The 27,876-nt window shown below is 51.8% G+C and overlaps 1 protein-coding gene across 2 annotated transcripts in view; it reads left to right on the top strand.

Moving 5' to 3' along the window:
* The first annotated feature begins 4,299 nt into the window (after window positions 1-4,299).
* Window positions 4,300-27,876, top strand: part of Htra3 (HtrA serine peptidase 3) — a 29,674-nt gene continuing 6,097 nt past the window's right edge. The window contains exons 1-7 of one of the 2 annotated variants that reach the window (XM_031341764.1): window positions 4,300-5,134; window positions 12,699-12,798; window positions 16,188-16,410; window positions 18,924-19,118; window positions 19,748-19,780; window positions 21,183-21,297; window positions 22,989-23,666. In XM_031341764.1, the coding sequence (XP_031197624.1) occupies window positions 4,732-5,134; window positions 12,699-12,798; window positions 16,188-16,410; window positions 18,924-19,118; window positions 19,748-19,780; window positions 21,183-21,297; window positions 22,989-23,011 (1,092 nt within the window). In that variant the 5' untranslated portion in view covers window positions 4,300-4,731 and the 3' untranslated portion in view covers window positions 23,012-23,666. Of the gene's footprint in view, window positions 5,135-12,698; window positions 12,799-16,187; window positions 16,411-18,923; window positions 19,119-19,747; window positions 19,781-21,182; window positions 21,298-22,988; window positions 23,667-27,876 lie in introns of those variants that run through there. The other variant, XM_031341763.1, reaches the window with a different exon arrangement.

The following is a 27,876-nucleotide window of genomic DNA, read 5'->3' as shown; positions in this document are numbered from 1 at the left end:
TGGGATTAAACATCTATATCACCAAACTTACCCATGACTATAAAGAGACATCTCTCCCAGACGGAGACACAGTGGCCAAAGGCATACAGAAGATATGTGGTATTGTCTGCTCCCTGGAAAAATGTAAATCAAAACCACAAGGAGACCCCACGTCATAGCTACTAGAATGGCAACAAAAGGTTTTCTGTTTTGTTGTCTTTTTTTTCAATGGAAAATACCAAGAGTTGTTGAGGGTTTGGGGAAAATGGAGCCTCATGGTATGGGTGGAAAGTGGTAGAGATGTGGAAAAGCTTGGTGGTTCCTTAAGTGGTCAAGTATGGCATCACTACATGGCTTAGTCACTGTACTCCTAGGTACACTCTCAAGAGAGTTAAGAACATAAGCCCACGTAAGACTTCACACAGGAATGTCAAACAGCAGCATTTTCTCATGATAACTGAAAAGTGAGGGGAAAAAATCCATCCTTTGTCAGAAGAATGTACAAACATATGTGGTCTAGACATGCAATGGAATATTATTCGGCCATGCAAAGGAAAATGGAGGCATAGTGATTCCTGATCCCACAGTGCTGATGAACCTGGACATATTGAGGTTCAGGGAGAGGAGGCAGACAGAAGACCACAGGTAATATGATCCTATTCATGGGAAAAACTCAGAGCAGCTAGCGAATTCATAGAGATAAGACTAGGGGCTGGGAGAATGAGGTGGCCAGTGTCAGCTTTCAGGTCTGGGGTCCTGTCATAATGAAAATATTCTAAAATTAATTGTAACGGTACTTGTATATTTCTATGAAGATGACCAAAACGACCAATCACACACTTTAAAAAGGAGAGAGAGAGGATGAGTGGATAGGGCTAATTGAAACTAAGGAGATATGAGAAATCCTTAAAACCCACTACTTTGAAAGCTCATTTTAAATATATTTTTAGAATCTTGAATGGAGGTACCCTGAATGGGTGGACAATGGTGCTCCTAGAAGATACAGATTATCAAGTGACAGTTTCAGTATCAGGTGTGGGATACCTCCCTCTGATTGTCAGTCAGGGAGGTCCCAGAGGCTCCCAAAGCGACACAGGCTATTGATAGTGTTTTTGAGTTCCTACCATCATTGAATGGTAAGACCCTATTGCTGGAGACATTCATTCTGAGTATAGGATATAGAGAAATCAACCTGGAACTGACTAGAAAACTTCCTCCCTGCTGACTAGCTTTCAGAATGCTACAAGGTAGCATTCAGGTTGCTGGGGGAGGGGTACAGATGGATGGTCTTATCCTGAAATCCTCCCTGCATACTGACCAGCCAGACAAGGTGTGCTTACAATAGTGGCATGGCTGTTATAGGAGTTACTAGCTGTCTCTGATTGGATCTGAAGCCTATTCCACAGAGGGAATTCATGCCTGATACTGTGAACTTGGTCAAAAGTCCATGGCTGGAGCATTCATAGACCCTAGATTGTTTTGTTGAATGGGCATATTGTAAAACTGCCTTCTAAATATTTATGTTTATAACTGTATGTTAGTGCAGCTCTCACCCTTAATCACTGAAGCTTATTTCTGCAGTGGGCAGCAGTTCATATAGAGACTCATCATGATGAACCAGCCTAACTCCATCTTAGGCTTGAAAGCCATCCTATAGTAAAGACAAACTAGGCTCCTTCTTGTTTGTGATTAAACCACGGTTTCTTAAGAATTGGGCTATGCTCCACCTGTAACCTTAACTACAAATGGTTTTGTACTGCCTGTTCCAAGAATGGCAATCATGTCTTTGTTTCAAAAAGTTGTAAAGACCATATTGCAACCCTACCTTTGTTTCAAAATATTGTTATGGCTACTTTGTTATGACTATCTTCTTATGACCACCTTGTTAAGGTCTGCTTTTGTAAGCCTGCCTATTTTGCCTGGAAAAATCCCTCATTTGGAAATCCCTACCGCTGGGCTATAAAAACCTAATCTTCCTCATGTCCAATGCTGACCTCTTGAACCCCACCTTTAGGGGGAGACATCCCATGTCTATGAGTTTAAAAAGCCTGTTTTAATCAATTGTTTGCTTTACTTAATTAGGCCATAAGGATTTGGGTCGGTGGTCTTTCTCCTCTCATCTTTAGGATTAACAATAACTGGTCATAGATGATCACACTCATCCTTCACAAAGCTCCTAGGAACAGCTAGCAGCTGCCCCTGCCCTTCTCAGCACCTCCATGAGGGAGTTCCCAAAGGAGGGGCTGTAGACAATGTCTTATATCATCACAGGGCCCACCCTGTGAGTCACCCACTAATATGGGCTGAGGAACCTTATCACATGCCAGGTGTGGCCAGGGATGATCTTCGAGGCCCCCAAAGCCATGTTAGCTATGATCTCATCTGACGTGACTCTGGGCTGCAGCAAGGGTCAGGCATAAGGGTCTGGAAGCCAAAGTCTGGCTCTGTTGTTCTGCCATGGCCAAGTAGGATGGACAGTCTGGGGTGCCCAGGAGGGAGGCAGACCCTGGTTCACCCTGGCTGCAGCCAGCTCTGTGCTGGTCCATAGTGAAGAACTATACAGTACATGGGAAGGGGAAAAACACAGGCTGATGGGGCTGGATGGGTCAAGTCAGCCACCCACCACAGTTGGAGAGAGGGCATCAGGGAAGAGCCAGTCCATAGCCTACCCACACTATTGGATGACAAAGGTTGTTAAGTGCCTGGTGCCTCTATCTGTCCTGAGAGTAGAAAGAGCTGCCCTACCCTGGTGGACCATACTGGAGATGCCAGGCCCTTGGCGGTCAAAGGCCTGGAGTCACTCAGACTCCAGAGAAACATCCAAGGTGCCGCTGTGACTGAGTGAGAAACCATAAAGGGCAAAGGCAGCAGGGGGAGCCACTGCCCTGCCTTTGCAAAAGACTCCCTGGAAGCTTCCAGAACAAAGACGGGACCTGGAGTGGACTCCCTCTCAGGAGAGGCTACGGCTGTGTTTATCCTTAAACTCCAAGCCTCAGTTTCCCTTCTGTACAAGTGACTGAAAGCATCCTGTGCAGCCACGTTAAGGGTCAGATCAGATGACCATGGAGGACGATGTGACCCAGAGGGAAAAAGTTGGACTTGAGACCTCAGACAAAGTATGTGTGAGCGCAGCCTGTAACCCACTGTCTTTTTCCAGCCTCACTCTGAGGGCCTCATACCCACCCCAGGGGCAGGACGGCACAGGGAGCCGAATAAAACATGTGGAACAGCTTGCCATGGCCATTTATACACCGTAGAGCATTGTACAAACCCTTGCATCGTTTCCCCATCTGCATAAGAGAAGTCTGGAACCAGACCTGGCCTACACTTCTGTGAAGAGACAGTAATACCCCCATACTCCCACTACACCACCACTACCCCTCACCGCCCCCCATACACACACACTACCACTATCCCCCCTCCCCCAGACACACAGACACACACACACACCACCACCACCACCACCACCACCACCACCACCACCACTACCAGGTGAGTGCTCACACCTGGAACTCCACTTCCTTTCTTCCTGAACAACTGAGTCTGGTGAGGCCACTCTGCTGCCTGGCCACTGGGCATTGCACAGACACAAACCAGACTGCTCCCCAGCCCTCCACCAACATCCATCCAAGGGAGGTGTGGCTTTATCAACCCATGGAAGCAGAGGTGTCACCATACCACGCCATACCCCCCAGTGCTACCTGTTCCTAGTGCTCTTGGGAAACTCCAGCCAGTAACAGCTTCCTGCCAGGATACTCTGCTTGGCTTTCTTTCCCTCCAGTGTTGCATACCAAGTTCTCCAGCCCCTGGAGCTACGTATTCATTCAACCTAGGATCATCTCCTGGGGAGGCTTTGTTGGGTCCTCTGACTGCTGAAGCTCTGACCAGACTGACTGACCATTTAGCAACTTGACACCCTGCACCCTGCTACCTGGCCTGGGTCTGAAGTAGCTTGGTGAATGTGTGAGAAGGCACCATGAGGTGATGGGGTAAAGTTGAGCAGGTGATTTCCACTCCTGCACTGCCTGGTATCCTGGCACTTCCAACGACTCTGAGGTAGGAAGTGCTCAGTACTCCTTGTAGAAGAAACAGCAGGACAACGGGCAGCAACCAGAGTTCTAGATCCGAGAGAGCCCAGACTAGACCCCGATCCAAGGCAGATGGGCCCCCCTTCCTAGCTGGGGGAACACCCTCCAGCTGAAGATGGGAGGGGGGGCACCCAGCTTCTTTCTAAGTATCTGCTCCAATGTCTCCAGGTGGAGTGATGAGGAGCAGGAGGGGTCTGGGTTTGCAGCCTTGCTGAGCCTGGCTGCTCAGGATAGTAGAGCAGAGATATCTCTGTGGAGGAGAGCTGGGGACAGAATTTGGACTTGTTCATGTCTCTGGGGTTGTGGTCAGGTCCTTGGCTAGGACTGGGGTATTCCTAAGCAGCTCCCCTTCCCCAGGCCCTCATCCTGGGCCGGCAGACCTGTCACCCAAAGTGCACACCAGGCAAGCGGGGAGCAGGAGGCTCCGGGTGGGTCCCCCACCAGCCGGGGCGGGGTCCCGTGGGGCAGGGGCGGGGCTGGCGGCGGGCAGGGCCGCCCCTTCCAGCTAGGGCGGACAGCCCTGGCCTTTAAGCGCCTGCTGACGCTGGGCTGAGAGAGGCCGGGTCAGTCCCCACACCATGCCCTGTTTGCGCTCCCGGCCAGAGTGCGCCTGAGCCGTCCGGCCTTGGTGTCCCCGCGGTTCTTGCGCCGCTGCCTCTCCGTGATGCAGGCGCGCGCGCTGCTCCCCGCCACGCTGGCCACGCTGGCCACGCTGGCTGTGTTGGCGCTGGCCCGGGAGCCCCCGGAGGCGCCGTGTCCTTCGCGCTGCGACGTGTCGCGCTGTCCTAGTCCTCGCTGCCCTGGGGGCTATGTGCCCGACCTCTGCAACTGCTGCCTGGTGTGCGCCGCCAGCGAAGGCGAGCCCTGCGGCCGCCCCCTGGACTCGCCGTGCGGGGACAGTCTGGAGTGCGTGCGCGGCGTGTGCCGCTGCCGTTGGACCCACACCGTGTGTGGCACAGATGGGCACACTTATGCCGACGTGTGCGCGCTGCAGGCCGCCAGCCGTCGTGCGTTGCAGATCTCCGGGACTCCGGTGCGCCAGCTGCAGAAGGGTGCCTGCCCCTCTGGTAAGCTCCACCAGGAATCCAAAAAGCCTTGCTCTGAGGAAACTGAGGCCCAGGGGGGAATCTGCCCACTTCCACTGGGCAGGCTTTTAAGAATAGTTCAGACAACCCTCTGGCCTTCTAGATGGGGAAACTGAGGCCCAAAGGTAAATGTCCCCAAAGTCACAAACGAGTTAAAATTAAAGCCTAGTGTAGCAGCCTGGGAGCGTCTGGTGAGCTGTTAGGCTCTGACCCAGACACACTCCTGTTTCTTACAGTCCTCCAGTGACTTAGAAAGGAATGAATGGCAAGCAATCTTTCCTGGTCTCTGTCTTCAACTCCTGCTTTGTTTTCTTCTGTCAGGGTGTGCTGGGTGCTGGCTGTGTGTGCTCATCTTGGTCCTTACTGTCTGAGAATCAGAGGGTTCAGGGTGGCCAGACACCTGCATTACTCTCCTCCTATCTTGGTTGTCTTTGGTGTACCCTTCTCTGATCTCCCATGTGGCAGATAGTACTATTAGCAGAGATGGGCAGGGATGGAGATTGATTTTTCACAGATTGAGCCATTTGTAAAAACAATCGGTTCTGTGCCTGACTGTCCCTTAACTGGAAATAGTGCATGGAGTGAAGCAGATCTTCTGGTACCCTTGAGACTTCTAGACCGTGGAGGGCACAGAGGTCTGGAGAGAGAGAGAAGGAAATCAGCCCGAGGGTCAGGCAGGTATCTATCACTAGGAATGGCAGAACTACTGTGCATGTTGGCAGGACCTTAAGCTCTACAGACCCACTGTCCTCAGGTGATTGTGTTCTGGGTACTCATCCATGAATGGTCTGATGTCAGGCCTGGGAGAGACCCCTGCAAGGATTCTTTAGCCCCCGGGACAATGAATGCTGAGTCTCAGTGTTACGTCCTGTGTTGGGTGTACTATTGCTGCTTCAGGATGAGGTCCCCTAAGAGAGGTGTTGAGCTGGGACAGTAAATGAGGCTCCCTGGCAAGGATGGAGAGAGTGGAGAGGCCTGGGCTGAGCAGAGACCAAGATCTGATTTAGAGCACTGGCCACCATCAAAGCTCAAGCTGCCAAGAAGTTGTCGTCGGTACTGAAGCCAAAGAGGAAGGACACATTATCAGAGATGTTAGCAAGCCAGGGTCTGCCATCCATCCTCAAAGGGCCAATTAAAGCAGTGTGGCCACATTGGGAAAATAACCAAAAGGGACCAGTGACAGCACCCCCAAGTCCAGCTAGGGGTCCTGACATGAGATTTAGGTTTAAATTGAGGAACAGCTCCCAAGCAGCTCACAACCATCCTTGACCTGTAGCTCCAGTCTCTCCCTGCTGGCCTGATGCATCCCTGCAGCTTCCTGCCTCCTCCCAGCATGAGATTCCTGGGGAAATCCCAATTTCTCCGGGCTCAGCACTAGCTCAGTAGTCTGATAGCCAGAAGGAGGGGCACAAGTGTCCTTCACAATATCTTCATTCAGTCCTGTCAGGATGGTTTCAGCTAGACAGAACCAGTGACCTTGGACCTGACAGCACTGCCCCAGGACACTGAGGTCTTAGCCTCTGTCCACACACCTGTCATCCCCTCATGTCCACTGTGAGCACACTCACTAATCAAATCAGCCTGAGCACAAACCACAACACCCAGATGTTCTGAACTCATGCATGTGCTGGGCACAGGGAGGCCTGATGAAGTCCCACTTGTAGGCAATGTCTGAGCAGGAGGCTGCTGTAGCACGGGGTCTCAGAACAGATTGGATAGCGGAGGGAGACCAAGCCAACACGACTTTTGCTGGCTTCCATCTTTCTTATCCTCCTGCATCACTTCACCTGGCAGCCAGGTGACCCTGGTCAGTCTGTCCTGCATGTTACCAGCAAGAATCTCTCCATAACTCCACTTCACTTACTGGGACTCTTCAGCCCTATTTCTGCCAACACACATGCATACACACACACACACACACACACACACACACCATCTTCTGCGACCTTCTCATCTTCTGGTCACCTTACTGTTTCCCTCCCTCCTACCTCAGTGCCTTTGCACATGCTCTGCCCACTGGCCACAGTTGCTCCTTCATCCTTCACCTATCGGGGTTTCTCTTTCTGGGTTCAGGTGTCCCACCACCCTGAGCTAGCTTCCCTAACCAATGTGCCTCATTGCTAAATCTGTACCTCTGTCTGTTCTATCTGCTTCTTGTTCACTCTGGGCCTCATGGCATGGAGGGGTGGATACAGCACTTGGTTGCACACAGTAGGTGATGTCATATAATGTCTGGACCCATGGATTCCTGTAGCTCTCCTGGACCCTGTTAGATAGTTCCATTGGAAATGGTGGAAACTGTTTGGTCCCACCTGCATGTTAGAAAAGCGTTCTCAAGAGAAGGGTCCCTTCGCTAGTATGATATGTGCTCAAGGGTCTATTTACAGGTGGCTAGCTGCCTGCTGGCTCCCTAGATTCAATGTCTCACAGCCCCTCAGTGATGGTAGATACCCACATGTTACTGGAGATCAGAGCTGGGAGCCCTGGGAAATTCTTACAAAGACTTAATAGGCAAGCAGCTTTTAATGTGCAAGGCCCCGACAGGCTGTTTATTTAAGAGCTTTGGTTGGCTTTTGTGTTTCCTCCTCTTAGAAGCTTCTAGGGGCTCAGAGTTGAGCATGTGAGACTAACCAGGCAAGAAGTGTCCTGCATCTGTCCCTCTGCCCGCTGAGACAGCGGAACTGGTCAGTGGTATGGCTGTGTGTGGGGACTGGCAGGGTTCGAGTGGCTTCATACATTTATTTGTAGGATTGTGTGTTCTAACCTAGTACAAGGAACTGCTCCATGAACTGTGAGTTCAGAAGTTCTGTCCCATGCAGATCCCCTTCTTCATCCACCTCCAGGGCATTCATGGGGCTCTGTGAGGATAATGCAACCTAGACAGAATGATAATCACCCATGTCCATCAAGAGTCTGCCTGTGCTCAGTGGCCTGTAGGTGCTCTGGAAGCAGTGAGGCAGGCAACCTTCCTGGCCTTCACTGTAGGTTCCAGATCTATACAGATGCAGACCTATGCAGATGTCACTGCAGACTGGGCAGGACATCTACAGCCTGGGGCTTTGAGGGAGGTGGCCACCAGAGTTCCTAGGGTCAGGTGTCATAGATTCCTCTCACAACCTCTGAAGCCTTTAGGAGTTCATCATAGGGAATAATGTTGGGGTATCTTATAAAGACAGGTTCTGATGCTGTAGTGAGCTACCCTAGAATTCTCAAAGTAAGAGAGAGCTTGCCCCAAGTCCTGGTTTTGCTGATCTGTTTGATGTACCACAGTACCTGAGCCCCATGAGATGATGGCCACCCTAGAGGACATTGGTGAATAGGTTATGAATAGGTTATGCAGTCACAAGACCCTGTTCCTGGGGCGGCAGAAGCATGGCCAGACATGTATGCCTCAACTATACGCATGGCAGGCTTGGGCACCTCAAGCTGTGCCTGTATATCTATGGTACCACATGTATATCCACGTACCTGTGCCTGTACACCTCCAGCTGAGTCTCTAAGACCTAAATATCCAGATCTTATACACAGAGTCCTCACCTCCTTTGTCCCAGCTCCAGTCCCAGACTCTTATACCCAGTGTCACTTGCCTTTGCATACACAGTCCGTTTGTCATATGTGCCAATTCTCCATTCCTCAAGACCTAGGCCAAAAATCACACTTGTTCCATAACTGAGGGCCTCTCTAGAGCAGTGGTTCTCAACCTTCCTAATGGTGCGACCCTTTAACACAGTTCCTCATGTTGTGGTGACCCCCAACCATGAAATTTTTTCGTTGGTACTTCATAACCATAATTTTGCTACTGCTATGGATTATGATGTGACTATCTGATATGCAAGCTATCTGATATGTGACCCCAAGAAGGTCATGACCTGCTCTAGAGTATCCTCAGTACTTGGTACTTAGGATGAGCTGGCCGTGGGAGTGAGCAGAGAGAGTGGAGCACACAGCCCCTAAAGCTTCATTCCTGCCACAGCTTGCCTGCCTGGATGGCTGATCAGCTCACTGTTTTTCCTTCTTTTAAATGTTTGCCTGTCCCTCAGTGACCCAAGTCTCCTGGCCACATACATTAGCTTAAGATCCATATGTCATGGACTGTGCTGTGGTCTGTGGCCCTCAGACTCAAGTCCTTCCTAGGGAATAGAAGATAGAGGAGGACAGCTGCCCAGTCTGGAACAGACATACTGCACAGTACCCTTCTTCACAGCCACAGATCAGGGCACCAGCCCAGGTGCGAGGCACCACACACAGCACCCCAGGCATAGGGCACCAGGTCCAGAGTCGGCCTCACCGAGCTCTCCATGGCTGATACAGTAGCTGTTGTCTAGGTTGGGAAACAAGGCTTAGAGAGATCGGGTGGCCTGCCCAAGGCACACAGCCCCAACCTAGGCACATCCCAGTTCTGTGCTGCTCTCTGGGAGTGTATACCAGTTGGTTAGCTTCCAGGAGATCCCAGCCTTGACCTGTGTTTGGCTTGGGGCCAGCCAGGCACCTCTGGCTGTGAAATTCCAGGCTCTGCTGGTTGAGCCAACTCCTGGAAGAGGTGCTGCCTGCTCATGGCTGTGCTGTGAGGCTATTCTCAGTTCACAGAGTTTCCCAGCATCCCCTATGGACCATCCTTCCACCTGTGACTGAGTGAGGAGGGGCAGAAAACCTGGCCCATGTGGGAAGCTGGATGCTGCCTTCAATCTCCCAGTCCCATCTGCACAGGAAACACACGCCATGTCTAGATTTACTTGCCGACCCCCATTAGGCCTCACACAATACCAAGCCTGCACATTCATAATCACAGCTGGCTGATGACCCAGGAAGAGATGCCACGGCTGTCCCCCGGTAAGAAAACCCAGGCACAGTGAACACAAGAGACTTGTGGGGTCTTTCTCTTAAGGAGTTGCCTAGCTGGGGGACACCATTGAAGAGTCAGTCAGACATGGGGATCAGAACCAGGCTCCTATGTGTGTCAAGTGTGCTGGCTGGACTCAAGCACTCTAAGACGTATGGGTATGGATCCCTGTTAATCATAAAGATGGAGCTGGGCAGTGAACAGCCTCAGAGACAGTGTAGGTGTGTCTTGGTTGTTCACTTTCCTATTCTGTGCCTTTGTTTCCCCATCTCTTCCATGGCCGTTGTGACTGCCCAGAGCTGGCACACCACACTGCTTGAGGGCCTTCCACTCAGGGCATGCATGTTGGAAATGGAGCCCTGAGGTCATCTTCTCTCCCAGGGCTATTTCTCACAGCCTGCCTTTCTTCTCAAGGCCCTAAACACCTGGCCCTGGTGGTTGTACTCTGGGTCAGGCTGCTGAACAAAACTTCCGGGCCTTCAGATTCCGTTTATTTTTGAAAATCAACAAAAAAACAAAAAACTAGAGCCAACAGCTGGGTGTGCTGAGACTACGGCCTTCAGAACTTGGCTCAGCCTGGCATGGGGGTGGGGCTGTTAAGAAACCCCAAATAAACAGAGCTGTTTCCTGGCCCAGGCAGGCCGGTTCATGTGGGAAGCCTGTGGTGGGGGCTTGGGGCCCTCTGTGTGACTCATGGTGACTCATCTGAGACTGAGGCCGGATTAAAGGGCCATGCCTGTCACTCTTTGGGGCTCCCTGACCTGCAGCAGGGCTAGGCCTGCCATTCTAGGATGGCATTCATACTCAGTCTCAGTTTTGTGGGCCATGGCTGCTGCTCTGGGGTAGGAGTTTCAAGCTGATGGCCACGCTGAGCAGGTTCTGGCTGGCGGCTGTATCATCTTCTCTCTTTCCAGGGAGTTCATGGGGCTGTTTGCTTGTGCTAGTCACTGGCTGGGCTTGGGTGAGCCAAGCATGTCTCTGGTCTAAGGCGACAGTGCTAGGGAATGGGGCCATGTTTTTCTGTGGTCCTGAGCATGGAGAGCCTTGCTGCAGGTCTTGACACCTCCCCCGTTGCCCACCATGCACAGTCTTGGCTGACAAGGTCCTGAAGGTCAGTCAGAACGTCTCTCTGGAATGATAAGGTACCTACCAACATCTGCTGACTGGCTGAGCCTCCAGGTCAAAGCCCAAGCAGCCTGGGGACACAGGGATTTATCTGCCAGGCCTTGGCTTCTGCCTTCATTCTACCACTACCCATAGTGGCCCGACAGTAAAGCATGCTGTCTGAAAAGAGGACAGAGTTCCCTCCTCCTGGGTCACACACACTGGACCCAGGTCTCAATCCACTTAGCCAGCCTCTCTGATCACCAGTCAGGGGTAGCAGATGGCTTTGCCTACCCAGGAGTGACACCCCAGGTTCCATCTGTCCAAACCCCGTTCACACTTCTCCATCCCTGGCTGGTTCCTTGTTGTCCCTCACTGCCAGTGGACACCAGGGCTGGGCTCACAAAGGCTGTGGGCAGGTGTGCCTGGGTAAACTTCACTGGAGTCTGGGCTAGGAATTGTTTCATAAGCCTCTGCTTCCCCACCTTTGCTGCTGCAACTCCCATTCTCCCGTAGGCTGCCACCCGGGGAGTCAGGGACATTGCCAAGCTGAGTGTGGGGACAGCACTAACCCACGATTGGTTCAGAGTCCAGGCTGTGCTCTGCACCCCTTTTATGACTGCTGCTGTGGGTGTGTTTCCCTGGGACGGGGAATGTCTCCATTCACATTCACATCGGTTCACCCAGGCCTCACGAGGGGTCACCTTCAGTTCCACTTGTTAGATGGGAAAGTCAAGGCCCAGAGAGGGTAACTGACTTGTTACAGGCCACACAGCTAAAAGCAGGTCCAGCTGACCCAGTTATGTGCAGCTCCCAGGCCTGTGCTCATTTTAGACCCCAGGAACCTCTCATAAGCACCGCCAAGCAGTGCGGTGTCAGAGACCGGGACCTGGAGGTCTCAGTACAGGATCATGTCACCCACATGCCTCAGGCTTGTGGTCCTGGCAAGCCACAGCCCTGTTGCTGATGGCGGCAGAAATCTGAGCCAGTGATGAAGCTTTTGGGGCGTTCGTGTGCTGCCTGGCAAGTAGGCCTGGGCTACGGCCAAGTTGGACAAAGGCGGTGTTCTGTCCACTCAGGAATCTATAGCCCAGCCAATGAGGAAGGGCCTCACAGAGGCCAGATGAGATGAGATGGTTCAGGAGAGGAGGCCTCAGCCCTTTCACTCTGACCTTATCTATCAGCACACTGGCCCCTAGGCACATTGAGGGCGATGGTCTTCTCTCTCCAACATACCGCTGTTACATGGGATCAGGCAAGGGCCTAGTGGCGCTGGCCCCTAGCACCAGTGCTGTGCTTCCCGGAGCAAAGATCTAAACTTCTCTATGATTTCTGCCCAGCCCTGAGGAGTCCATGGGGGACAGAGGATATATGCGCAAAGTCTCAAATATCAGAAGACCTAGTTAACCATTCTCCAGGGCAGGGACCTCTATCCCCAATGTCTGGGTACTCCTGCACTTCTGAGAGATGGGGTACAGAACATGCAGACATTGGCTCTGAGACTAGATAGGGGTCTCCAGCAGGGCCTCTTCCACTCTGGGCCTAGGGCAGCTGGAAACCAGCAGGTCTCACTGACACCCTTGGTCCTTGCTGCCAGCGTAGGTCTCCACCAGCTGACCAGTCCGAGGTACAAGTTCAACTTCATCGCCGATGTGGTGGAGAAGATCGCGCCAGCTGTGGTCCACATAGAGCTCTTTCTGAGGTGTGTGCCCCCCAACCCCTACCCACCCCCCCGAGTATCTCTGCAGCTTCCCAGTCATTATTCCCAGCTGCTTTATTGCCTGCTGCCCCCCAAACTAGATCTGAGTCCAGCAGCCAGGAGCATAGGAAGGGATGGGGTGGGATGGGTACCAACTATTGAAACTTGGGGTACCTGGGGGCTGAAAGTTAGCCTGAAGTGAGTAGTAGCTAGGAGTCTAGGAGTTAGAAATAGGGGACAGTCCCACTGAGGTGCTAGCTCAATAGTACAACTGTGTCTAGATCAGGCACGAGGGAGGCTGTGTCAATTCGTTGGTGGAGGAGAACGGAGGCCTGAAGTTGGTGGAGGGGAACGAAGGCCTGAGTGGATGTGGGTGAATAGGGAAGCAGGTATGTCCATGGGAGAGGAAGCTCACTGTGTGATGTGTGGTCTAGCCTCCTGGAGAGATCTATCTTCACAGACAGGGGTGGAGACTCCTTCCTTCCTCCCACACCCCATATTCTGTCCCAGAGATGTCTGTGCTGGATGAGGAGGCCCGCCTTCCAGACACAGCAGCCAAAGCCCCATCACTCACATCCGGTCCTGAGGTCTCAATTTAGACCCCCCAGAGAGAGGCTGGTTATGGCAGGAGCCTCAGCTCTCCAGACACAACAGTCTCCACCCTTCTCGCCTTGCTGCTGAGTGGAGAGGGCAGCTGGGACGGTAGAGCCAGACAGGAGCCCACCTGATAGAGATCAGGGAAGCTGGTGACCCGCTTATTAGTCTGGCTCTGGTATGGGGCTGCCTGATGTCGATCACCATCCCTCCCTCTGTGCTCTAAGGCCAGCAAAGTGTCAGACTACCCCGCCTCCTGCACACTACCAGTGGCCACAGCCTCACAGTGGCAAGATGGGGCGAGGTATGCAGCAGGGGAGGAAGATGAGCAGTATTCATACAGGGTCTAGCCTGAGCTCTAGAGCATGTAGGCTCTGAGTCTGTTTTCTCAAGTCATCCTGGGGCTCCCGCTTTAGGAGAAATGAGACAGGTGTTTGGGGACTCAGCGCCCATGGGACTGTGAGACCCTTCTGCTTGTTGGATTTCTGCTGTGATTGGCAGCTTTTTTTTTTTTAAGATTTATTTTTATTTATTTTATGTGTATGAGTACACTGTAGCTGTACAGATGACCATGAGCCATCATGTGTGTGGCTGCTGGGAATTGAACTCAGGACCTCTGCCGGCCTCGCTCGCTCCGGCCCACTCACTCTGGGGTAATTCACTGTAGCTGTCTTCAGACGTACCAGAAGAGGGTGTCAGATATTATGGGTGGTTTGTGAGCCACCATGTGGTTGCTGGGATCCGAACTCAGGACCTTCAGAAGAGCAGTCAGTGATCTTACCCACTGAGCCATCTGGCCAGCCCGATTGGCAGCTTTTTAAACCTATGCATTCCAAGGATTTTCCTGTAAATTTGCTCATGGTATTCTTCCATGAGCCCAGAAGGCAGTTCTGAAGTCTTCCTGTCAGGAGGTAGGAACAGAGGCCTCAACTGAACACACACACACACACACACACACACACACACACTGCTCCCCACATTCTATATACACACCACACCCCATACACACACCAACCTCCCCACCATACACACCACAGACACACACTACATACACCACATACTCACACTTACACCACACACACACACATACACACACAGACATTCACTCCCACAGCCCCCCACATCTTATATATACACCACACCCCATAAACCACACCAACCTCCCCACCACACACACCATACACACCACAGACACACACTACATACACCACACACTCACACTTACACTACACACACACACACACTCACACACACACACACACACACACACATACCACATGCACCCACCACACACACACACACACACACACACACACACACATTCCCTGGTGTAAAATCTGAAACAGTCATTAAGAAAATCACCTAAGGATGCACTAAGAGGCTCTCTGCAGAAAGAAGCTAAGGAGGGACTGTGTGTCTCTAAAGGGCCTAGGCACACCCCCTGAGCTGGTTAATCCCAGGCTAAGGCAGCCGGGCAGCAGTAACATCGGGCTGGAGAAGCTAAAACCTCATGTGCGGGTAGGCCCAGGTAGGGCAGACAGCACAGAGCCTTTCAGCCATTACTCTTACCTGTGGGGTCTAGGTGCAGGGCTGACACGGACCCTGCCTGCAGTTTTGAGAGGAGCTGGGTGTTCTCGGAGAGACAAGGCTGGTAGATGGGAACTAGCCACAGACATTGCCGTGAGTTCTCACGCAGGAAGCTAAGCAGCCTGTCACGGTGGGAACCCTGCACTGCCCTATTTCCTCCTGCCTGAGCCCAGCAAGGAGTCTCTCATGTTGGGGCCTCAATATCCCCTGAGAGCTTTGTACAGTGGTCTTTCCCTAGGGCTAGGTCACAGAGCCCCACAGACCAGAAGCTTAAACAGTGGGACACATTGCCCCCACCCCCCAGCTCTGGAGTTTCACATCCAAAGTCAGGTGTCAGCAGGACACCCCTCCCAGACCCTGGGTTCCCTCTTAACTTCTAGTGGTTCTGGATGTCCTTGGATTGGAGGGTGTCCTTCCCACCTGTCTCCCATGGCCCCCCTTGCGCCTCTTCCAGCTTCCTATCGTCTCAAGATTCCGATGCTTGGACAGAGGGTCCCACTCCATCAGAATGTCACAGCCTTGTCATATCTGCAGAGACCCATTTCCAAATGAGCTCAGACCATGGAGCTGTGGTCAGGACCTGATCATATCTGGGGGACACTGACCTATGAACTTTGAATGAACTTGTCCCTGCCTCCAGGGAGTACTTAGGACGTTGGTTGTTTTCCCTGGTCTTGCCAGGCTGAGGTGACATTTTGGAAAGACTGACACCATGCTCAAGAGTGTCAGATACTTTGTGCTCCTTCAGCTGCTTAGTGTCCTCAAGGCCCATGTCTTTTTCTGTATCACCCTGAGGAAGGCCCCAAGCTGCACCAACCTTCTGCCCTATCCCATCCTGAAAGTAAAGGCTCCTTAAGCAGACAGCCCATTTCCCCAGATGGGAAGACTGAGACTCAGAGGGCTTACAGAGTCTGCCTGAGGGCAGCTCGGCTAGGTTGGCGCCACTGTAGGCTGTTATATGCTGACACCAGAGGTACTTTGTCTCACTGCAGCAAACTGCAGATCAGAGATGATGGCCACATCTTTATGACCATGAACTGGATCCGGCTTCAGTGTTGGCAAGGCCACACCCTGCAAGTGGCAGCCTCAGTTCAAACCCAGGTGGGGGAGGGAGTGGTCCCCCAAGTCTGTGTTCTTTCACCCCACATGGTTCTGCTCCCTCTATCATGTTGACTCCCCCATGCTGAACGTCCCCATGCTTTCCTGCGCAGACACCCTCTGTTTGGCCGAAATGTGCCGCTGTCCAGTGGTTCAGGCTTCATCATGTCAGAAGCCGGTTTGATCGTCACCAATGCCCACGTGGTCTCCAGCTCCAGCACCGCCTCAGGCCGGCAGCAGCTGAAGGTGCAGCTGCAGAATGGAGATGCTTATGAGGCCACCATCCAGGACATCGACAAGAAGTCGGACATTGCTACTATCGTAATCCACCCCAAGGTGAGTGGGATGACATACACCTACCTGTCCTAGCCCAGCCTTCCCAGGGGATAGCAGGGACCAGAGGCCCAGGGCCACTGACCACATCAGATAAACAGTCCCTGAGTTGCCTTGCCCAAGGTGCCAACATCAGGAGCAGGCAGGGCACAGGAGGGAGGGGACAGCATCCCACACCTCTCTACCTCTTTACTGTTCTAGCCAGATCCACACCCTGTCCCTGTGGCCTGATAGACCAGGGATGTCAGTCTCCACCTTTCACCTCTGAACCCACACTTACTCTGGCCGCCAAGGCAGACCTGTGTTGGGGCTGCAGAACCCACTGGCAGGTTCTAGAAATCCAAATGGTATTGCTTCTACCTGTTTGTGGCAGAGCCCTGGGAGGAAGGACCTGATCGACTGATTGCTTAGAATCCTATAGGAGAAGTGGGACCTTGGGGAGATTAGAATTCTCATCACTTGTAATCTGAGGGGAAATTGCTGCTCAGCCATGTTTAGCCATACACCTAAGATCCCAGCTAGCAGTGTCAGAGTCAGGCTGCCAGGCCTAGATGCAAGGCTTCCTCAAACTGTTTTTTTTACCACATCTAGCAGTACCGTTGGATGGTTCTGGGATGGTCATGGGGGTTTCCTGTATCCCTTGCATTTACCATCAAATATGCCACTGTGCCTTCAGCTGGGGTCAGGCTCATAGTTTCCATTAGATGTCTGTGAGTCCGCTGGTGTGGCTGAGTGGAGCCTAGCCCCTCCTGGATGCAGCTTCTCGGTGCCCTTGGGGACAGGTGTTTGCAGAGTTCACACCCAAGGTGGAGGATCCATAACAGGCTATCTTCATGCAGTCCCTCTATAGTTCTGAGCCTTGTCTGGATGCATCCCTTCTTCATGATAACACAGAAACTGAGGGCGGGAGTCGGGGACAGACTGGAGGGCTGAAGTGACAGGAACTCTTCATGCTATGGAGGCCTAGCTTCTTTGTGAACAGTGTGCAGTTCTGCTGTGCTCAAGGGATCCAGGCTAGAAGAGGCTCTATGCTCAACCATATGCAGATGCAGGAAGCTGTAGGGCAGTGAAGGGTGCCGTAGCTCCTCCATAGTTTCCATGATGCTAAAAGCATAAACCATTGCTTCAGAGCCAGACCAAGAAGATTGCCTGAGCTGACTGGAAGAGCATGCCTGTCTTTCATTGGCAACACAAACATGGTGTGCCTCAGTACCACACACGTACACAACACACACACATACACACACATATACACATACATACACACATACACACATATACACACACATACACAACATACACATATACACACATACACACATATACACACATTCACACACAAATACACATACACACATACACACATATACACATACACACATATACACACACATACACACACATACACAACATATACATATACACACACATACACACATATACACACATTCACACACACAAATACACATACACACATACACACATATACACACACCACACGCACATACACACACATACACACACATACACACACATACACACACATATACACACATACACACACATACACATACATATATACACACACCACACACAGATACACACACATACACATATATACACACATATATGCACACACACCATACACACATATACACACATACACACACAAACACATACACACACATAAACACACACACACATACATACACACACATACATACACACACACACACATGCACACACACACATACACACACACACACACCCCTACCTCTTGGAGCCTCTGAAGCTCAGAATCTGTGCTCTGCTGCTCCCAAAACAGATGTGCACATACGCTTGCTCTTCAAGACCATGAAGCAGAAGGACAAGGTAGTTGAGCCCACAGACAGACGGGCTCTGCTGGCCCTGTGTGAAACAGTGTTCAGGTACCTCTACCCCATGTGCCAAACATGACCTCAGTGTCCCTGTGTGTCTATAGCAAGGGTTCAAGGATTCCAAACTAGGGTTCCCAGGTCCTTGACAGGACTTCAGGGAGCAACATACCTGTCCATGGAGTGCAGCACACCAAGCCTGGTGGTAGCTGTAGCTTTCTCCCAACTTGCAGAGCAAACTATCACCACTAAATCTCAGGCTTAGCTGGGCAGTAGCACAGGCCTTTGATCCCAGCACATGGGAGGCAGAGGCAGGTGGATCTCTGTGAGTTTGAGGCCAGTCTCGTGAGTTCTAGGTTAGCTAGAGCTACGAAGAGAGACCATGTGTCAGAAAACAAATCCCTAGGCTCAAGGATATCAGAAGCCAGGCCCAACCTGAGTGCTCTGTACCTCCTCATGACGGACATTTCTAGCCTCCTGAGATGACCCTTGGTTCTGTGGACTTCAGCCCCAGTCTCAGCCAGCTGCTGGCCTGGCCTCAGGGCTGTGAATAACCTCCTTCCTCTCCAAAAACCAGCCTGCCAGGATCCCTGTCTGTGGTCTGAGCCTTGGTCCTCTCTCATACCCTTCTTCTCCTTCCAGAAAAAGCTCCCTGTGTTGCTGCTGGGTCACTCGGCAGACCTGCGGCCTGGCGAGTTTGTGGTGGCCATTGGCAGCCCCTTTGCCCTGCAGAACACTGTGACAACAGGGATTGTCAGCACTGCCCAGCGGGATGGCAAGGAGCTAGGCCTCCGGGACTCAGACATGGACTATATCCAGACAGACGCCATCATCAATGTGAGTGTTATGGGGAAGGCCGGCCTCAGCAACTTCTGACCTGCTTGTGCCCTGTCCCATCATACAACACACCACCATCTAGGAAGGCCTTTTGTTATCTCATGTAGAGCACTCATTCAGTGACTGCCTCCTAGAGATGGGTGACCTTGGATAGCTGCAGAGATGAGGTGGCCCAGTCATACCCCTGGAAGGTTTTAGCCTGCCCTGCACAGATTGTCACTTTACTAGGATGTCCCAGAGACGGCCTCAGTTAAATTTGATGGCACTACTACACTCACATAGCTCCAAGCCTGGGTGCCTTGGCATGTACCCCCGTGCCTGCCATGGCTGGTCGCTGGAGTCATTCATATCTGTAGAAACTACCAAACCTCCTATAGAGACTACACTGCCTGTCCAGCAACTACCTAGCAACTGGACAATTGTGGAAACATGGAAGCGCAGAGTTTGTGCAGAGCCCTGGGGGGGTCAGTGGGATCGCTACCTGCTGCTGTCTTTAGGTTGAGCATCAAGGCAGTGGAAGTCAGTTCTAGTGATGCATCTTGTCACTGACTGGAATCAGTGGTGGGGAAAGAGCTTGGGGACCACCGGGGGGTTTCATGGCACAGCTAACTGGTTTTTCTCCTTTGCAGTATGGGAACTCGGGAGGACCCCTGGTGAACCTGGTAAGTGTCCCCTAAAGTGCAGTGTCCAGTTTTCTAGGCTTTACTCATACAGAGGTACAGGCTGGAGATACGGTCAAACCCCATACAGCCCTAGGAACTGCATGTCCAGAGGTCAGTAGTGTGGCTGTGTTGGAGGCCCAGGAAGACTTGAGCCCTTAGGTCCATGCTGCCTGGAATCCTCAAGGACAATTGAGAATAGTTGCCAGGCTGGGACCATGTGCTCCCCCATGGCACTGGGCAAGGGGGGCACAGACCAGGCTGTTACTACCCTGGGTCTTGCTGTCCTTGGTTATAATCTAAGGTGAGAGGAGAGACCACGCCCATGTGCTCTGTAACCCACACGCCTTCCAGAGACAGCCTCAGCATCACCCTGGCTGAAATGTTTCCAGAACAGGGCAAGAGATTCAGCTGGGATCCCAGGCTCTGAATACTTAGCAACAGAGTGGTAATACCCACGCTTGACAAGCCTGCATGAGGAGGCTCTGAAGAGACACAGGCCTCACTACTGAGATAGACCAGGGGCTGAGAGCATTTAGTGAAGGTGTGGAGATGAAGGAATAGATGAAGAAGAATATGCCAAGGACAAGACACAGTACATGGGAGCACTGCCAGGGTTGGAGAAGACAGCCAAGGGACAACTCATGGGCTGGGGCAGTGTCCCCTGGCACTCAGGTGACTTGGGCAAGTGGCTGTCTCCTCCACACTCATTATTTTCCAGGCAAGGCTACTGATGGAGAGGCTCATGTGGTAGGGACTGCGTTAGATTCTTAGCTTATTTGCCCCAAAGAAGTTTCCTGACAAGCTGGTAGTGCTCTGGCTGGGTTGTCTAGGGCAAGCATCCTTCACCCCTCCTATGGCCAGGCTTTTGGGAGGGGTCCTGGCCAGGAGTGGGTCCCATTGACTGGGACAGCTCCTGATCTGATTTCATTGGCTCCATGAAGCAGGGCAGGGTGGGAGCTGAGCTCAAAACAGATTATGAGATGCTGCCCTGGCCCTGCTCACTGGTCTCTGCTTTCATAAGAAAGGGATAGAAGGAGTCCAGGCCTCTGATGGGGATAGATGGTGTCCTGGGTGCAGAGGACACTGCCTCCTAGGGCAGAGGGGCTGGAGCTGGGGAGGCAAGAGCAACCCAATAACTTTCCTAGAAGCCCTTTCCAGGGGTAGAACAGAGAGATCCTCAGCATTTGGTGGTATACAGGGTGGGGATAGTGTCACTGACCCTGATGTGACTCAGAGAGCCATGTTTACAGGATAGATGGGGCTGCTTGGGGCATCTCAGTGGAGCACTGACAGCCAGCCAGTTCTGCCTGGAAAGAGTGCTCGTACACTGCGCTCAGCAGCAGTCTATGGTTTGCTTGTACCTCACTGAGTAACCCCACACTCTGCTGCTCTCTCTGCCCAGGATGGCGAGGTCATTGGCATCAACACGCTCAAGGTTGCAGCTGGTATCTCCTTTGCCATCCCCTCAGATCGCATCACACGCTTCCTCTCTGAGTTTCAAAACAAGCATGTGAAAGGTAAAGAACTCTTCAGAGGGGCAGGTAAGGCAGGGTTTCCCAGGATGAGACTCCCAGCGCCACCCAAGTTAGCCAGGGCGCAGCTGCAGGAGCTATATATGCTGTGTTTACTCCTAACGAGGCTCTTTCCCTCCCCAAGTCAGGAGGCCCCAGGGCATCTCATTTCCAGTTTCTCTTAGGGCCTTCCTCCATTCCTCCCAGATCATGAACACAATCATCCTCTGCTCCTCCAGACAGTTTTTTCCAAGGTCTCATCATCCAAGCTTGGATCCTGAAATTCTTAGTTGGCAGAAAACTGTGTTTCCTTCCTTCCACCCACCTGTCCACCCACCCGCCTATCCACCATTCAGCTATTACCATTCCATCCATTCACCCATTTACCTACTTGTTACTCAACTTCCCATTCATCTATTCACTCACCAATTTATCCATCCACCCATCCATCCATCCATCCATCCATCCATCCATCCATCCATCCATCCATCCATCCTCTCGTGCACCTATTCATTCACCCACCCATTTATTCATCTAGCCAACCAACCATCTATCCATCTATCCACCCACGCACCCAGGTACCTACCCACCCACCCACCCATCCATCCATCCACCCACCCACCCAGCCATCCACCCACTCTCCCACACACCTATCCATCCACCCATCATCCATCCTTCCATCCAACCATCCATCCTTCTATCTATCCACCCACTCATCCATCTATCCATCCACCCATCTATCCATTAATCCAGCTTCAGTCTACCCTCTCATCTATATATTTACTCACCTGGCCATTCATCTTTTCATATATGCATCCATCCATTTATACATCTGTCCATTCATTCATTTATTTTCATCCATATATCCACTTACCACCCACTTATTCATTTATTTATCAATCCATCTATTCATCCATCTATCTACCCTACTCACTGATTCACCAATACACCAATCTACCCATTCACCTATCCATCCTTACATTCATTTATCCATCCTCCCATCTATCCACATGCCCACTCACTCCTCCATTTCTGCCTCAATCTGCCCACACATCTACGCATCCACTCATCTGCCCATTCATCCCACTTATCCTTTCATCTAGCTACTCATCTACATATACCCAGTCATTCATCCAATCTCTCGCCCATCCACCCATCCATTCATGCAACCATCAATCCACCCATCCATGATTCATCTTCACTCATCCACCTTCCTCCCATCTATTCATGTTCCACCCATCCATCTACCCATCCCTATGTACCCTTCTCAGTCTATGAGTCATACAGTCAGCCCAGCAAGGTACCCTCTGTTCCAAGGGAGCAAAGTTCAGGAACCCAATCCTTGGGAGTCATCTCCTACCAACCCCTATCCTCTCACCCCAGTCTAAAGATGGATTCCAGTCCCTCTTGCTCCCACTCCACATGATGGGTGGCCATCTGCATCCCTCTCGGGAGAAGGCTTGCCAAGATTGCTCTCCAGTGGGAGCATGCTAATCTTTTCAGTTGGTGACCATGGCCACTGTCCAATAAAGATCCCAATTTCTGGTCTCAGGCTCCTGGGGGGCCCCAGCTTCCCAATTTCAGCCCAGCGAGCTGCCAGTTACCATGTGCCTCCCACACCCATGTCCTGGATGGCGCCCAGGTCTCACCCCACCGTGCTGCTCCTCCCCTCACACTGCCTCCCTGTCTCCTCCTAGCCCTCTCACCAGCACTGCACTGAGAGCGGGGGCCTTCCTCCTGCTTGCTCCCTCCTTTGCGGCCCTGCCAGCCACACACAAAGACCCCAGTACAGCCAAGACTGGTCCCATGAAGAACTGCATCTGAGGAGCCTCGTTCTGTTCCAAGTGGCCTATGTGAAGATGACAGGAGCAGGCAGAGCCTGTCCCTTCCAGGAATCCGAGGCACCTTCTGGTGAATAGTGGGAACTAGCCACCGTTTCTCTTGGCCAGTAGGAAGCTCAGAACTAGACCAGGGTTCCTAGACCACTGGTAGCCTTGACTCTTTGTTTAGTGACCAGGGCTTTCCAGTTTAGCTTGTTAATGGGATCGGAACTCCACCCACATACACTGGCCTGTGGGTAACTGCTATGCTGGAAATGGGCCAGTGGCCTCCTGTTCCCTAGTTCTCATCTATTCTCAGACAAGAAGTCCCTGAGGGCAGGATCTGCCCTCTGTTGCAGAGCACTGTCCTAGCGACAGTGACCTGGTCACTCAGCCTGGGCTCTGCGGAAATGCTCACTCCCATCCCAGAGTTACCTACTACCAGTGGGTCTGACAAGGCTTAGCTAAGTGGGGTCCATTAACTTAAAGTACTTCTGAAATTTGTGCTTATTTATGCTTTTTCCATTTTTAAATAAAAACATCAGATGATCGGAACCCTGCTAATCTAAGTTCTTTAACACATCCCTTCTATTAAACCAGGGAGACATTGAGAGCATCTTTTCTCATCCAGAGGTTGGTGCAGATTCTGGAGTGACTGGAGCAATACTGGTCAGGGGAGCTGTCCTCTTGGTCCTGAGCCAGGAGCTTTAGGATAACAAGAGAGGCAGGCAGTAGGCAGGGCACACCCTGCCTACTTCAGGTCTCAGATTCCCTTGGAAGAACTCCCATGCCTGGTAGAGTCCCAGATGAAGAGGTGGGTGGGTGCAGGGAGTGCACAGGTCCTGCCACAGAAGCAAGGTGTGGAGCAGGAGCTCGAGTGGGGTCCTGAGCAGAGCAGCAGCTCAGCTGTGCCTCTCCTGCATCCTTCAGGGGACAGCTCTAGGAACCTTGACTACTGAAGATTAGACTAGCCTTGGACCAGAGGTCTGACCTAGCCTCAGCTCCCTTCCAAGACCGCACAAGTGTATGATTGGTTAAGCTGCCCTGCCCTCTCCTAAGCTGTTCCCCCGGGGCCTTCCCTATGGTGAGGAGGGAAACCCAGAGGACCTTGGAAATCATGTGACATCTGAATGATGAGCCTGGACAGGAGAGAAGGGGAACAGAGGAGCTCAGGAAATGGGGATGTGCCTATCCCAGCTGTGGGCAGTGCAGGATAGCTCAACATCACAGAGGACCAGTGAGGGGTGGTATTGAGGAGACTCTCAGAGCAGGGGACCTACATGGGCTAGGTATTGGGAGGCATTGGGAGGGGGTAGTGGTAAGTGGAACATGTTGGCTGCTGGTGGGGATCAGCAGCTGAGAGGAGGCAAGGAAATGTCAGGGCATAGCCATCTTCTCATGGCTGAATCAGGCTTTGTTCAAAGACTAAGGCACTGGGGTCTACCAAAAAAGCAAGAGATGGTATGGAAGCGGGGCTGGGGTGGGTGATGTGCTGAAAAAAGGCGGGGGGGGGGGCGGTTAGGGAGGGATTAACCAGAAGCTGAGGAGCTGTCACAGACAGCTGGCTGGGGTTCCTTTGCCCTGACCTGAGAGAAATCACAGACAGGCAAAGAGGGCAGCTCCAAAGGTCAGAGAGTTACTGCTCCAGAGCTCTGGGGGTGGGGACCCTCTGCTCCTCTCCACCGCTCTCTACATCTACAGACTGTGAGTCTCTGCTCTCTCTTTGGGCTCTTCATGGTCTTTCGGTCTGTAGTGTTGTTTCTTGGCTATCTTCTTTCAGAGTCTACAGATCCTCTGTTGATCTCTGGAACTCTTCAGAGCGTCTGGTGTCAGAGTCTGTATCTCTCGGTGCCTCTCTGAAATACTCAGCCTCTTCTTGGGGATACAGCTCCAATCTTTGGGTGTCAGAGTCTGTATCTCACGGTGACTCTCTGGAACTCTCAGCCCCATCTTGGGGATACAGCTTTGAGCTTTGGGTGTCAGGGTCTACAGCTCTCAGTGGCTCTCTGGAACTCTCAGCCCCATCTTGGGGCTATAGCTCCGAGCTTTGGGTGTCAGGGTTTACACCTCTCAGTGGCTCTCTGGAACTCTTAGCTGTCTCCTTGCTGCTGCCAACCAGGCTGGAACCTTGTGTGTGTGTGTGTGTGTGTGTGTGTGTGTGTGTGTGTGTGTGTTTAAATTTTTATTTTATTTTTTGTCTGCTTTTTGTGTAACCAGTTCAACCCACTCTTGTGATAAAGATCAAAAAGACCAGTCAGGAAAAGGCCTTTATAGGGGCTGGAGGGATGTGTCCTTATATAGCTAGAAAGAGTAATCCCACCAATTATAGCACAGCTTCCTGCCTACCAATCACAAGCCTCTCGTGAGCACAACCACTTTCTGCCAATCACAAGCATTTTGTGATTGACAGCTCCCACAGTCACTGGGGCGGTGCCCCATGCCCAGCTTGTTGAAGATTGCTGCGGCCAGGGATGAAGCATCTGTGGACAGGGTTGTCTGGAGGTCACCAAGGCTTCTCCAGGCTGGAGTGAGGTGTCCCAGAACTGTGTGGAGCTGGCCTGGATAGAGCAAGACCTCCTCCTGACTCCAGTGGCAGCTGTGGCTACAGAGGTTCTTGCAGCTGGTGTGGAGCTCCCCCTGAGGACTTTGGAGTGTGCACAACAGCCATGCTGGCTGCCAGAGGAGGGATGTGCTTGGCTTACACATCCTCCTCCCACACCCACCCCATCCCCACTCAAAGCTGTGAGGCAGAAGGGCCTGTCATGACATTCAGGAGACCGAAAGGCCAAAAATAGGCCTAACCCTATTTAAAGAAGAAACCTACCCATAAACACTATAAACTAAGAAACCTATATGCGAATAATGTCACTAGTGTTCCCTGCTTACCATTTAGAGGCAGGGACCCCTCTGACCTGTCTCAGAATGAATCTCCAAATTTGTGAAGCCCTGGCTGGGTGAGGCTTTTCCCTCGAGATTGGAGGTGTGGGTGAAGCTGGCAAGCATGGTTCAGTGGCACTTACTGTAGCCATTGCCCTCTAGGTCTAGAACATTCTCAGGTCCCAGCTTTCTCAGTCCTTTAAGGTCTCCTCCCTTCCCATGTCTTGTCATTCTGTCACTGATGCTCTGATGCTTACGAAAGTGGGGATACTTGGTGGCAAAGTGATGATTCCCACCTGTGCTAGTCTCTTTTCTGCTGGGCTGCATGTGCCTTACAGAGGTGACAGGATGGAAGAGTTGACAGTTATAACTGTATTAGCCTCGAGAGTCCGTAGACTGGCACCTCTGCTCTGTACCTCACTTCAGAAGCATGTCTAAATGACCCAGCCTCTGGGACTGGGGCTGAGGTACTGCCAGGAGACCTGCAGTGCTGGTCCCCCATCTAAAGGTAGCCCCAGGCTGTACCTTTGCCAGGAAGGTGCCCCTCACAGGAGAGGGGTGAGGCCCTGCTCCTCATACCTATGGGAACCTATGCTTTTAAACATGGCCTTGGCTACAGGCCAAGTGGAGGTGTCAAAGGAGGGGTATCCTGAACACCCACACTTAGGACTCAGGCTTTGTCCTGTCCTGATCCAGGTTCCTGGATTTAGGGGGCTGCAGTGATGTCCTGGATTCTCCACCTCACCTCCCAGCCTCTCCTTGCATGAACTGAATGTACAAATGCTTATGGGACATCACCCGAATATCAGGGCACTGTACCTGCACCCCACCTGCTGCACTACCTTAAGGGCACCCCTCACTCTTCCTGAGTCCTATACCCTTATGCCCTCTGTCTGCAAGTCCTTAGGTCCTTCCTCCTGGAGAGACCTGCACTGGCTCCACCACTACCCCATTACCCAGCATCAGCAGCCACTCTGGTGCTGCTCCAGCCACACCACAGACCTCCTAGAAACCTCAGAACTACAGCCCAAGTATGTCTGTGATTCAAGTAGCATTTCCAGCGGTCTATGGCCCACCCAGCTCCTCTGAGCATTGCAGCTACTCAGTCATCATTTGTTGTAGATAATGGATTGTCCTAGCATCATTTTCTCAAAGGATGCTCCTTTCTCCACCTACGTGGTTTTCCCAGCTTTACCACGAAATTGAGTAACTCGGTCCTTCTCTGACTTCCCAGTGCCGCATGGCCTCGTACCTTCCGATCTCCTAGGAAGGTCAAGTGGTCTGAGCCCTCCCCTCTGCTGGCCCTCATCAGCTCAGCTCTCTGAGCTCTTTTGTTCCAGACACGGTTGAGAACCAGCTTTTCCCATTTCTATGGAAGAAAATCAAAAGTCTGCAGTGTCTCTCTCAAAGAATTTGGAGTGAAGGGCTGGTATTTTAACAGTGTTGCAACCTCAGATCCGGAATCACAACATCTGGCTTTCTTCGGCATATGTTATACTGAGCATACAGTCTACAGGTCAATTTCTGATGGCCTGCTACCAGACTCTGCAAGCAAACTGACTTTGGTACGTTGAATATTTGATAGCTTATGGGTGCTAGTAGCTTCTTGGTAGGTTTCTCCTATGGACTGGGTTTTTTCTGTGTAGATGATTGTGTGGTCTGTAAATAGGAACAGTCCTCTCATTTTCTATCTGAATGACTCACCCTCACTCCCAATATTGAATAAAATGTTGAATAAAGGTTTTGGGAATGGGCTTCCTTGTCCTGTCCCTGCAGGAAGAGGCATCTAGTCCTTCGCCATTAGGCATACCAATGGCCAAAGTTTTCTTGTTTTTTAAGTTGGAAAGCTTTCATCCTGTTTCTGGATTCTCATAGGTACACATGTGAG

The sequence above is a fragment of the Mastomys coucha genome, unplaced genomic scaffold (genome assembly GCF_008632895.1).
Source record: "Mastomys coucha isolate ucsf_1 unplaced genomic scaffold, UCSF_Mcou_1 pScaffold22, whole genome shotgun sequence".
In the NCBI taxonomy this organism is placed as follows: domain Eukaryota; kingdom Metazoa; phylum Chordata; class Mammalia; order Rodentia; family Muridae; genus Mastomys; species Mastomys coucha.
The sequence above is the reverse complement of the archived record's forward strand: the minus strand, read 5'-3'. Positions and strand labels throughout refer to the sequence as shown.